Source organism: Rhizophagus irregularis, chromosome 8 (assembly GCF_026210795.1).
Source record: "Rhizophagus irregularis chromosome 8, complete sequence".
In the NCBI taxonomy this organism is placed as follows: Eukaryota; Fungi; Glomeromycota; class Glomeromycetes; order Glomerales; family Glomeraceae; genus Rhizophagus; species Rhizophagus irregularis.
Window position 1 is genome coordinate 964294 of NC_089436.1, and position 13125 is coordinate 977418.

At 27.2% G+C, this 13125-nt stretch overlaps 2 protein-coding genes across 2 annotated transcripts; one reads left to right on the top strand and one right to left on the bottom strand.

Moving 5' to 3' along the window:
- Positions 1 to 4552: 4552 nt before the first annotated feature.
- Positions 4553 to 4855, top strand: OCT59_028104 (uncharacterized protein; the record flags this gene model as incomplete). Its single annotated transcript, XM_025324081.2, has 1 exon — positions 4553 to 4855. One exon carries the CDS (start codon positions 4553 to 4555, stop codon positions 4853 to 4855), a length of 303 nt encoding a protein of 100 aa, XP_025187890.2.
- A 2416-nt stretch (positions 4856 to 7271) lies between these two features.
- Positions 7272 to 7508, bottom strand: OCT59_028105 (uncharacterized protein; the record flags this gene model as incomplete). The annotated part of the gene is made up of 1 exon (XM_025331418.2): positions 7272 to 7508. The coding sequence occupies one exon, from the start codon at positions 7506 to 7508 to the stop codon at positions 7272 to 7274; it is 237 nt and encodes a 78-aa protein (XP_025187891.2).
- Between the last annotated feature and the right edge of the window lie 5617 nt (positions 7509 to 13125).

The following is a 13125-nucleotide window of genomic DNA, read 5'->3' on the forward strand; positions in this document are numbered from 1 at the left end:
AATAAGAACGAATATTAGTCAAATAAACACAAATAAACAAAAAAAAAACTTTTTTTCAAAGTTTCACCTTCAAAATACCGCCCAGGAAGCCGAAAACCTAAAAAAAAGAAAACCGAAATGTTGGTCAACGTTTCGTTCAAATAAAATAACAAAAAAAAAATTAGAATTTCGAAGAGGTACCTTCAAAATTCTATCCAGATATCCGAAAACCCTAAAAAAAAAGAAAATCGAAACGTTAGTCAACGTTTCGTTCAAATAAAAAAAGAAAAATGCAGAATTTCGAAGAAATACCTTCGAAATTCCATCCAGACATACGAAAACCAGAAAGCTAAAAACCTAAAATAAAAGAAAATCGAAACGTTAGTCAACGTTTCGTTCAAATAAAAAAAGAATAAAAAATTGGAATTTTGAAGAGTACCTTCGAAATTCCATCCAGATATACGGAAACCAGAGAGCAAAACCTAAAAAAAAAGAAAATAATCGAAACGTTAGTCAACGTTTCGCTAAAATAAAACAAAAAAAAATAAATATCTATGATTGAAGTCACCTTCGAAATGGAGTCTGAACCCATACCTTTGGCGTTCTGGACCTACAAAAAAATAAGAAAAATGAACGTTAGAGAACGTTCGTTAAAAAAAAAGATTTTTTTTTTCTGAAGTTTACCTTCAAAATGGGACCATTCTGTACCTATAAAAACAAGAAAATGAACGTTAGCTAATGTTTGTTAAATAAAACTAAAAAAAAAATTCAAAGGTTTATACCTTCAAAATGGAGTTCAGCGGCGTCCTGGGCCTGCAAAGAAAAAAAATAACGTTAGTTACCTAACGTTCCGCATTAAATAAAATAAAAATTCTTCGGGGCTTTACCCTCCTTCCAAGTCTCCAGAAGGTTCCTAAAAGTGAAAAGAAATTGGAATGTTTAATAGTAATAGTATCTACTAACATTCATAACTTAAAAAAAAAAACTTCTCTCTTTATTTACCTTCTGAGAAGTTTTATCAATTACGAAGCGTCTTGAGAGTCTACAATAAAAAAAAAGAAAGTGAAACGTTAATAAATGTATACTAACGTTCCAATTTAAAAAATAATCCCTTCTCTCTAATACCTTCTAAGTGCCGTTTCGTTAGTTCTGAGGTTGTCCTAAATGAATTTTTCCACCATCCGCATGAGGATCAGAATGTGAAATGGTGTCTGGAAGGTCCCTACAAAATAAAAAAAGATTGGAATTTTTTTTTATAAAAAAAAGATGGATATCCGATGATCCATCTGATCAATAAAAAAAGAGCTGGTTTTCGGAAATACCGGCATATCAATCTATCGTTAAAAATTAGGCGTTTTTTTTGCATTTATTAAAATATTTTGCAGAAAAAACATTCCGGTATTTTGCCGATTGCTCCAATTGCTTGTTCATACAATTTCCTTTTTCATTTTGAATAATTTTTTACTCGCTTAACTCCAAACCTCCTCCATTTGAATTAGCTGATTTGAAAGCTAAAGAGAAACAATTCTGATCTAATAATAAATAAGGAAAAATATCATTAAATTGAAATGCCAGAAATAAAAAAAATTATTATTACCGGCATACCAATATCCATCCACAAAATGGGTCATTAAATCAGAACATTAGAACCTGCAAATAATAAAAAAAGATATTTTTTTGATACCAGCATACCGATATCATGTACAAATAAAGAATATTTTTATTAAATCGGAATGCCGGAACCTACAAATGATATAAAAAAATAAAAAAAAATATTTTTTTATTATTTTCATTTCATTACAGTAAATCAGAATGCTTGGAATAAAAAAAACTTTTGTTTTCTTCAACACCAGCATACTGATATTTATTAAATCGGAAAAAATTGAGATTCTTTTATCAATTCCCAATTTGAACCATAGAGCAATAAAAGAGAAATATTTTGTTTTAAGAAAAAAAAAGGTTAAAAGGTTTAATATTTATCCAAAAGAAGCAAAAAAAAAGTAATCTTGAAGCTAAAATTATACTTTTAATACAATACGCGTCGCGTCTTATTATAATTGATCAGCAAATAGTAATTATTATAATAGTTTAATTTTGATTGATACCCAATTGAAATATGAGCAAATTTCTAATAAATCAAAGTAAGAAAGTACAATTCAATCATAAATAACATATATCAAATAATATGAAAAGATTCGACCATAAATCATTCAATGTCAAATATATCTTATTTCAACTAGTATGCCACAAATCGGAAGTGCCAATTTGTAATTTTAGCCAATATTGAGCAAATTTTAGGCTGATTTGCCATTTTTTTTTTTGATTTTAACTAGCCTCAATCAGCCGTCAATCAAATATGATGAATTTTTATCAAATTTTTATCAAATTTTTATTGAATTATCAATTTTCCATAAATCTGAAGTACATATTTGAATATTGGGCAAATTTTAGGTTGATTTGCGCATTTTGTCTGATTTTTTTTTTGATTTCAACTAGCATCAATCAGCCATCAATCAAATATGATGATTTTTTGCCAAATTTTTATTAAATTTTTATTGAATTGTCAATTTTCCATAAATCTGAAGTACAGTCGGGTCCGAAAGTGACGCCCGATTTTGTACGGTGTTACGATACACAAAATTTACATTATTTATACCCCTTTTTTTTATTTTTAAATGTTTTCTCACAATTTCATAACCTAATAAACGCGTTGCAAAGTTAAAAAAATAATGTCACATAGAACTGAGTTAACTTCTCAAGATAAAGGAAAAATACTAGCATATATGGAGAATTTTAACCCTGCACAAATAGCAAGAAAAATGGGTCGTGACCCCACCACAATAAGAAGAATTATTGACAGATACAAGAAGACAGGGAAAACTGAAAATTTACTTAGATCGGGGTGTCCACCTGCTCTCAATAATAATGAGAAAAATGCACTCATAAACAAAGTTACACAAGATCGACGCGAACCTTTACATGAAGTCATTAATACATTAGATTTAAATTGCAGCCTTACAACTGCTAAAAGAGCATTACATAGTGTTGAAATTTATTCCCATGTTGCTGCAAAAAAACCCTTTATCTCAGAAAAGCATGCATTAGCTCGTATTAGTTGGTGTGAGAAATATAAAGAAAAAACAGCTTATGATTGGGCACAAGTTATTTTCTCAGATGAATCAAGTGTTGAGATTGGCAAGCAGTCACGACAAATAAGAGTTTGGAGACACACAGGGGAAAGGTTTAACACTGAATGCTTGACACCTATCTTTAAAAGTGGTCGAAAATCAGTCGTGGTTTGGGGATGTTTTGCAGGAGGGATAAAAGGGCCATTAATTTTTTGTGATGAAAATAAAGAAGGAAATGAAAAAATCAATTCAAATACTTACATTAGAATCCTAAATTCATATCTGTATCCATTTCAGCATACAGTTCATGAGTTAACAGGAAGGGCTGCAATTTTTCAACAGGATAATGCACCCATACATACCGCGAAAATAACCAAGGATTGGTTGAAGAAGAATAAAATTGTGGTTATTGATTGGCCGGCAAATTCTCCCGATCTAAATCCAATAGAAAACATCTGGAAGCAGTTAACGGACAATATCCAGAGTTGTAAAGTCTTTCCAAGAACTGTGGATGAACTTAAAGTTGCACTAAGTGAAGAATGGGAAAATTTGGATTGCTCCATTTTTGAAGAGGTTGTTGCTTCAATGCCACAAAGAATAAATGCAATACTAGAAGCAAGGGGAGGGCCAACACATTATTAACCATTTTTAGTAATTATTTTTTATGTGAATTTTAATGAAAATCAATAAAGTTTTGCCATTTTTGGCATTAATTTTAAATCGGGCGTCACTTTCGGACGTGACTGTACATATTTGAATATTGGGTAAATTTTAGGTTGATTTGTCATTTTGTCTGATTTTTTTTTTGATTTCAACCAGTATCAATCAGCCGTCAACCAAATATAATGATTTTTTGCCAAATTTTTATTGAATTTTTATTAAATTTTTATTGAATTGTCAATTTTCCATAAATTTGAAGTACATATTTGAATATTGGGCAAATTTTAGGTTGATTTGTCATTTTGTCCGATTTTTTTTTTGATTTCAACCAGCATCAATCAGCCGTCAACCAAATATAATGATTTTTTGCCAAATTTTTATTGAATTTTTATTGAATTTTTATTGAATTGTCAATATTCCATAAATCGGAAGTATATATTTGAATATTGGGCAAATTTTAGGTTGATTTGCTATTTGTCTGATTTTTTTTTTATTTCAACTAGCATCAATCAGCCGTCAATCAAATATGATGATTTTTTGCTGAATTTTTATTAAATTGTCCGATTGGCATCAATCAGATGTGTCGATTTGTAATGTCAGTTGATTTTGGTCTGATTTTTTGCTGATTTTCCATATGTCCAATTTTTTTGATTTCGACCAGTGTCACTAAGAGGAGAATCAGAGAATTGAAAAGTAATATAGAAAAATGGAGGTTTCTTAATATTGATGAGGTGAGAATTCATTCCCAGCTATCACATCATATCTGGAAATTTACAGCAGCCATCATGACAAAACAGTATATTAAGTTAAGTGATCTTACACTTCTATATAGTAAAGTGAATAGTCATAATGCTTATAATGAACTAACTGAAGATATCTTTCTCAATCATACATTCGATGAAGATAACTTTGCATTGATACGTGCTTTTAAAAAAGATAGTACTCTTTCAAAAAAGAAGATTGCAACAAAGGAAGACTATAATATGATACATCATATCTTTACTAAATGTAATTTATCAGTTGCAAAATTGCAGAAGCTATGGATCATAGATATAAATGTAGCAGATATGATATCATTTATGATATGAATTTAATAGATCAATGGTATAATGAATTATTACAAGCGATAGAAAGGCGCAAGGAAGTTAACACCAATCTAGATGTGATAAACGTAATGGTCGTAAATAGTGTATAATTTATAATTAAAAGTTTACTTTTAAAGTGTGTTTGGTGCGATAAATTTTATTTTATTTTTATCTTTTAGATACACAAGACTACAATAAATTACCGGATTTCTTTAAAAATGCTTGGTAATTTTCATATTGCATGAAAGTTTATAAATTTCTGATGAAATCGTTCAAATTTTTATTTATTTGAAAGCTAGTCTATTGTAGATTTTAAATTTTAAATAAAAAAAGGATATTTTATAGTATGGAAAAAAATTGTCTAATTGTTAATTATGACAGCCTTTTTTAGAATTATTTTGTATATTTATTTACATAGATAGGTTTTAGAATGTCAATTATATAACATTTTTAATTACATTTTTAATAACTACAACTGATTAGCTTTCAAATAAAAAAAAAATTATTAAAATCTATTGAAAATTGACAGACTTTTGTATATCTAGAAAAATGCCAATTTTACTGAAAATTACTAATAAACTTGAAAAATAATAGTAAAATATAGTAAAATAGGCATTTTTTAAGATATATACAAGTCTGTCAAATTTTAACAGATTATAATAATTATTTTTTTATTTGAAAGATAATCAATTGTAATTGTTAAAAATGCAAATAAAAATGGTTGACATATTTGAAATTTTAAAAGTTATCTATGTGCAAATAAATATATAAAATAACCTTAAAAAGTTATCATATTTTATAATCAGATAATTTTTTTTATATCTTATAAACATTTTTTTTTTATTTAAGATATAAAATCTACGAAGGATTATCTTTCAAATAAAAAAAAAATTGAGTGATTTCATCAAAAACTTATGTATTTTTATGCAATGTGAAAATTACTAAGCATTTTTAAAGAAATCTGGTAATTTATTGTAGGCTTGTATAGAACTAACCTTATATTTTTTCTTTTCATCATTCTATATCTGACAGTATTTATGTGTAGCTAACATTAGTTAGAAAGAAAAATATGGTTTACATAAAGGTGGTTATTGGTCAAATTTTTAGGTCTATCACCTTTGACCTCAAGGTAACAGGTCAGTCTTTTCCTTCTGAAAAGGCAGTATATTGATAATGTTTAAATTTATTTAAAATACTTTATTTTATTTTACTTTTGTAAATATATTGTATTACTTTAACATTATTATCAATAAACATGATCGCACCTTTACATAGAAAAAAAAAAAAAAAAAAAAATATTTTGATTGATAAATTATGCCAAACTACTTTTATATTACTTTTATAATCTTTTTTATTTTGTAATGTTTTAATAGAAAATTATTAGTAATTCAACTCTAAGCATAATGGAAATTATATAATAGCAAAAACTGTAACTTTACACTAAATATTTTTATTTAACTGAAGTATTTAACTGAAAATACTTATTAATAATAATAAAGCTTTTGCCAGTATTTTAAATTGTATAGTTTAACATTATTTTAAAAGGTAAACTAAATTTTATTATTATATTGACTATACTGTATAATATTAGCAAATAATTTTTTTTTTTTTTTTTTTAAACTTTTATTATAGATGCGATCATATTCTATTATAATCACGCTTACTTACATATATAAAACTTACAGAATATAAGATAAAAAAAAATACATATAAGAATTAAGCATTATGAAACAAGACTACTTTTCAAAAAGAACAAGTCGACCTGTCACCTAAACGATCATATCATTGTTAAAAACCATGATGCGACCTCAAATTCAAAGGTGACTGTCATAATCTACCTAAAAATTTGCCCAATGACCGCTTCGATGGAATGCCAAATCATTCCATTTATTCCAATTACTTTCTAACATCTTACAGCCAACATTTTTAACACCCACTTCAGTGCGATTACTATGTGACTTAGCTTTTTTATCTTTATCGCTAATACCGCATCGCTTTTCTTTCTTTACTACACGTTATAAATAACGTGCATGTATGATTCTTTCTTTATTAAAAAAGCTGTATGTACATACTATCGAATACAGAATGATGAAATAAATGAAAACATTTTCTAAATAATTCGATAAAACTACTGGGAAAGTCTATATATTTTTCTTTCAAATAAAATTTGCCATATGTAAATATAATCAAATATGGAATGATGTGAAACTAAAAATAAATTCGATAGACAAACTGTCTATATATTTTTCTTTCTAACCAAATAGCCTTATGTAAATATTATCAGATAAGGAATGATCTAAAATCCTAAAATAATTATTCATTTTTTCCCTTTTGATAATTTGTTTCTTAATAATTAGCCATCCCACAAAAGAAAATAGAAAAACAAAACAAGAATAACTAATCATATACTTATGTCCCCTTAATACAACATATCTTGCTCTAATTTACGAGCTTTAATTGCACACTGATTAACCATGTAGTTATGAGTAACCCCATGTCCACGCCTTGCTCTTCTAATCTCATTACAATATGTCGTTAAAAGACTTTTATCTCTAATACTATTCAAACCCCGATGAAATTCTGACCTTGTAATAGGTTCTCGTCTATTGAGTATTTCTTGCCAAGGAGTGACATTATCCTGTCCACTAATTTCCATTTTCTGAAGGTCCGTAACAATATTATCTATTGTAACACTTTAACCAGCATTACTCGGCTGTTCTGCTAATAACTTAGCATCATTTCATTCAAAAAAAGCGTCTTTTTTCTTTCTTAATTCAAAAAAATGCTTTTCGTTAAAAGAATGATTCATAAAAATATCATCTATTAACATTTTGTATCCAACTTTACTCGTAACTTGATCTACCAGAAACTCTATTTCTTTTTCTGATATGTACTGTTTCTTAAGGATATCACCTCTACGTTTCAACTTATGTTTGGAAATGAGTACCTTTGATTCAATTCCATTATTTGTAACCTACCATTTATTCTTATTACTCTTGAGGTTGTTTTTAAACCTCTTTTTATACTTCTCTTGTTCTTTTGGCGTCTTAAATTGCTTGTTTATCCGTAAATTTGAATACGTAACTGCATATTTACGTGCTCCACCATCCATTGAAACTTTTTTTGTATAAGACACGCCTAAGGTTGCTTGCCGAAACCTACATCAGGAAATTTGTTTAGGCGTAATTTAGTGTAATATTTCGAAGGTGGTGTAAAATTTCGAAATATTACACTAAAAACGTAATATTACAAAAGTTTACGCTCTTAAATTTGAATAATTATAGTAATTTAAGAATATCTCGCTATCTACTGATCCAATCAAGACGATCTATAGCTCATTAGAATCAGCTCATCAAGACGGATCGAATGGTAGTAAATTCACATTTCTACAGTTGATAGAACGCTCTATAGTATGCAGTAAAGTTTTAAATTAATAGAAAGTCATCTATCAAACGTAAAGATACGATTTTACTACCATTCGATTCGTCTTGATGAGCTGATTCCAATGAGCTATAGATCGTCTTAATTGGATTAGTAGATAGCGAGATATTCTTAAATTACTATAATTATTCAAATTTAAGAGCGTAAACTTTTGTAATATTACGTTTTTAGTGTAATATTTCGAAATTTTACACCACCTTCGAAATATTACACTAAATTACGCCTAAACAAATTTCCTGATGTAGGGTTTAGGCAAGATGGCGTTTCGCCGAAAAGTGAAATTCTGCCGAAACTATATTAAAGTTATATTAAAAAACTGGCAAAACTTTGGAGAAAGGCGAAACTGCCGAAACTTATTATAAATGCTGAAACTGCCGAAACTCTGCCAAAACTATAATAAATCTATAGTAAAATTTTGACGAAACTAATCGTAGGATTTTGAAGAGGTTTAGACAAGCAACCTTAGACACGCCTATGCGTTTACTTATTACTTGTTTAACTTTACTAAAATTCTTAAACACATTTTGCGGCGGAGGTGTAGAAGTCACTATCACCTTTGAACGACAATTTTGACAAACTTTTCTATTTCTTGACATTACGTAAGCACAGACGTTACTACAAAACGAGCATGGGATATAGAACCCCAAATACCATATTCGTTTACCATGATTAAATTTAATATAAGTTGTAGTTTGCCTGTTCTTTTCTTGTTTCATCAATCTATTTTCAATAACTACAAGTTTATCCAATAATAATTGACGTATTCTTAAAAAATACTTGTTTCTAGTTTCTATGTCAATAAGTAACCCACAAAATACACTTGTCAAGTATTTTGAAATCCTGTATTTAGTATTCATCATAGGCCGATCTGAATTAATCAAATAAGGCTTATCATATTTCTTTATTATATGTCTATTGTTGGTAACAATCGTCAACATATCTTTCTCTTTTTGTAAAGAATCCACATGCAAAAGGATATAGGACTTTTCTTTTCTGGTGGAATATATCGTATCAGCCCCCGTATACCGTTTCACTTTTTCTGGATGGGAAAAAGTATAGCCGATAAAAATTTCTTTATTCGGCATCTTTATCTGATTGGTGCGCCGTATTTATGCCTTCTTTTGAAAAATTTCGCAAGAAAACAAAACTTTTATGTCTTTAAAGGACTATTAAGCCCTTGTGAATTTGTTCGAACTGAAAAGAGTGATAATAAAAAGTGTGTTGTTTAAACTAAGGAACACTTTTGTCTTAATACTGAAGTGCTATTTTTCTAGTAATTTAACGAGAAAAAAGCGTAATATTTCTTGTGTGAAAAATGGACGTGAACGGTACAGGAAAGAGTTTTTTTTAAACTTCATAATATTAGCAAATAATATTAAGGTGTTATTAGATATTACCTAATATCACTTTAATATAAAAGCTTATCCTTCTTCCTTTAAGTAAAATATATTATATATATAGTTCCTTATATAGTATTGTATATAACCTAAAATCTTTAGTTATCCTCCTTTCTTTAAAATATTAGGTAATATTTGATAGTACCCTAATCACTGATTCTTATTATTATTTACTTTATTATAGATTTTATTGGATAAATAAAATATTATTTAAATATTTATAATTATAGATAAATACATTGGATAAGATTACAATTAGAAAAAGATTTTTTTTTTTAAAGTAAAAAAATTATTTTTTCATATTTAAATTTCAAATATTTAAAAGAAGAAATTTTATTACTATACTTTTTATAATTTTACAATAATCAGAAAATTTTACCAATCATTTAAAAGTAATAATTACTAAAAAGTTATTCAATTAAATTACAGATAATTAGAATATTACAATGTTTATATAATTATGATGATTTTTTTCAAAAAAAGTTAAAATCTTAATATTCTGTAATTCAAATAATTTTTTAATTTAGTATTGATTAACATATGATATTTATAAGTATTTTTGGTATTATATGTATAATATTTATTTATCCTATATTTACTAATAGATATATCAGTAATATTAGTACAGTCAACTCTTGTTATAACGAACCCTAGGTTCCAGACCCCAACTTCGCTATAAGGCTATAGTGAAGATTTTAAGAGATTTGATTGGTTAATTCGTTATAGTAAGGGGAAATTTATTATAGTTATCTGAAAAATTCGCTATATTAAGGGTTTGCTATATCAAGGTTTGACTGTATTTATTGAATTATCAAGAATTAAAAATCTTAATAGTTCTATAGTATGAATTAAAGTATTTATAGTAGTAAGATATTTTCATTTACTTCTTTATATGTATAAATACCTTAAATACTTTTGTGATCTGTTACTTCCATTATAGCATCTTATAGCATCTTTCAGCATATCAGCATCCTGAAGAATTTGCATAACAGTTTTACAACTAGAGTAATTCATTAAAATGCTAGGTAGAAGATCTATTTTTACTGATTTTCCAATGTTTTTTATAAAATTTCCTATTCTATTAACTCCACAGTATATTTTCCTATACTAAATACCACTTTCATGCTAAAATGAGTTAACTTGTAAGTAAAAATTTTCAGGAGTATCACTAGATCATTTTGAAAGATATTTATTAATATTTGTAATTACTTTTAAATCTAAAGAAAGATAAATATCCTTTGCTGAACCTCCTTTAATTTCACGTTAATTATTTTTGCTGTGATACTGGCAAAAAAATTAAATTACCATTAGGTGAAAAATGAATTGATCAACATGAAGTTCTTAATGTTCTCCATCTTGATATGCAAAATTAGTTGCAATTCAAAAAAATACATGGTATAAAAGACTCTCATAAGTGTTTGAATTAAAAAATTCATCAGCAAGAATTTTTTGAATTTGTTGTGCAGTTAGTGCCATTGATTCTTCTTTTTTGCCAAATCTATTTTTTTGCAGATATTTCATTTTACTATTTAATACAGTTTATAATAAATCTGGAAATTCATATTTGTTATATAAATTAATAATTCTATGAATTGGAGAAATTTTTACCAAATAATGATTAATAGTATTAACAGCTTGTTTTATTGATTTTGCTTTATATTTGCCAGAATTTTTCTTTTTTAATATTTGAGAATATATTCACAGACTTGCTTTTCAATTAGTTTGGAATCTGTGATTTGTTCAAGTAGTATAATATAATTGTATTCCTTGTGAAATTCTTCAAACTGAATAATCCAATTTTGATTTGACTTTCAGTATTTGTAACTTTAGCATTACAGTCAAACCTTGATATAGCAAACCCTTAATATAGCGAATTTTTCAAACAACTATAATAAATTTCCCCTTACTATAACGAATTAACTAATCAAATCTCTTAAAATCTTCACTATAGCCTTATAACAAAGTTGGGATCTGGAACCTAGGGTTCGTTATAACAAGAGTTGACTGTACTTAGTCTTCTGATAATAAAAATCAAGTTTTTCTTTAAGAGATGAAGTTGAATTTGAATATTTTGGAAAAAAAGAATCAACCTGAAATGGAGTAGAAGCTGTGATTTCTAAATTTTTTGCACTAGTAAATACAGATTTAAAAACTTGGAATTCTTGCAGCTTTTTCTAGGCATTTTTAATAATGAATAAATTTTTAAGGGCAAGTTTAGATGTGACATGTTTTTAAATAAAATAAGCTTTTTATAATAAAAATGTAATAAAATAAGCTTTTTATAAATTATTTTTATCACAGGACATTAGTCTCCAGAGGATAAACAGTTATTTTATGGGAATATCCATGAATATCATTAGGCTGTTAAAACTTAATTGTTTGTTTAACATCCAGACCTTTTGAAAAAATTAAGGGGGAAGGGGGCTTAAGTTAAACAAACTAAATAAATAAACATAGGAAAATTTGAAAATTTCAGAAGGGATTATTTATCATTATATGTTTATTAGCTTTTAAATTTTTTCAAAAATAGAGGAGGTATTTAATAATATATATTTATTAGATCTCAAATTTTTAAAAAAATAGAGGGGGTGGTGGACGTTAAACAAATAATCAAGTTGGAACGGCCTTATCTATCTTCTATATATTAAAAAACACTGCAATCACGTGGGCATTATGTTTAGATTAACCATATAAATAAGTCATTTGAATTGTGTAACCCTACTCCTATTCGTCGCCAATATTACACAAGACCAAAAAAGGAAATTTTATTTCTGGCGAAAAACTGAAATTTTGAGTTACGCAGGATTCCATAAAAGGAAATTGTCGGTTACACAAATTTCCAAAAAAGGAAATTTTGTCTTCTGTTACTTTTCAGAGAAATTAAAAAAAATTGTGTTGCTCAAATTTCCAAAAAAGGAAATTCTTTGCAGATCTTTTAATTCTGGCCGGAATTACATATTAACTGTTGTCGTAGACAACAGGTGAACACTAGTATATATTGAAAATTAATGATATCCACGGATTCACATAAAATAATTATTAGTGCTATACTTTCTTTGATTGTATTATAGTTTTACTTGCTGCCTGCTTGACATAAAATAAATAAATAAAATAAATAAAATTTGATTAGTTTCAGTTAAATCGAAAAAATTAAACAAGTAATTTTGTTTTTTGAGACAAATACTACAGTATTAAACTACAAATCAGATTTTTAAATAAATATTTAAATAAAAAGTTGTAAGCATTTTAAAATTTTTAATTTAAATGACAATCAATCAGTAAACTTCAATTAGTAGTCCGTATATATATCATAGGATCCAGTATTAATACAATGTTAAGAGGAAAGCACCTGGACTGATAAGCTGCATGGACTTCATCTACTTCTACAACAGATAGTGTAGTGTAGTTGAAAATAGCCCCATTAAGTTGTTTAAT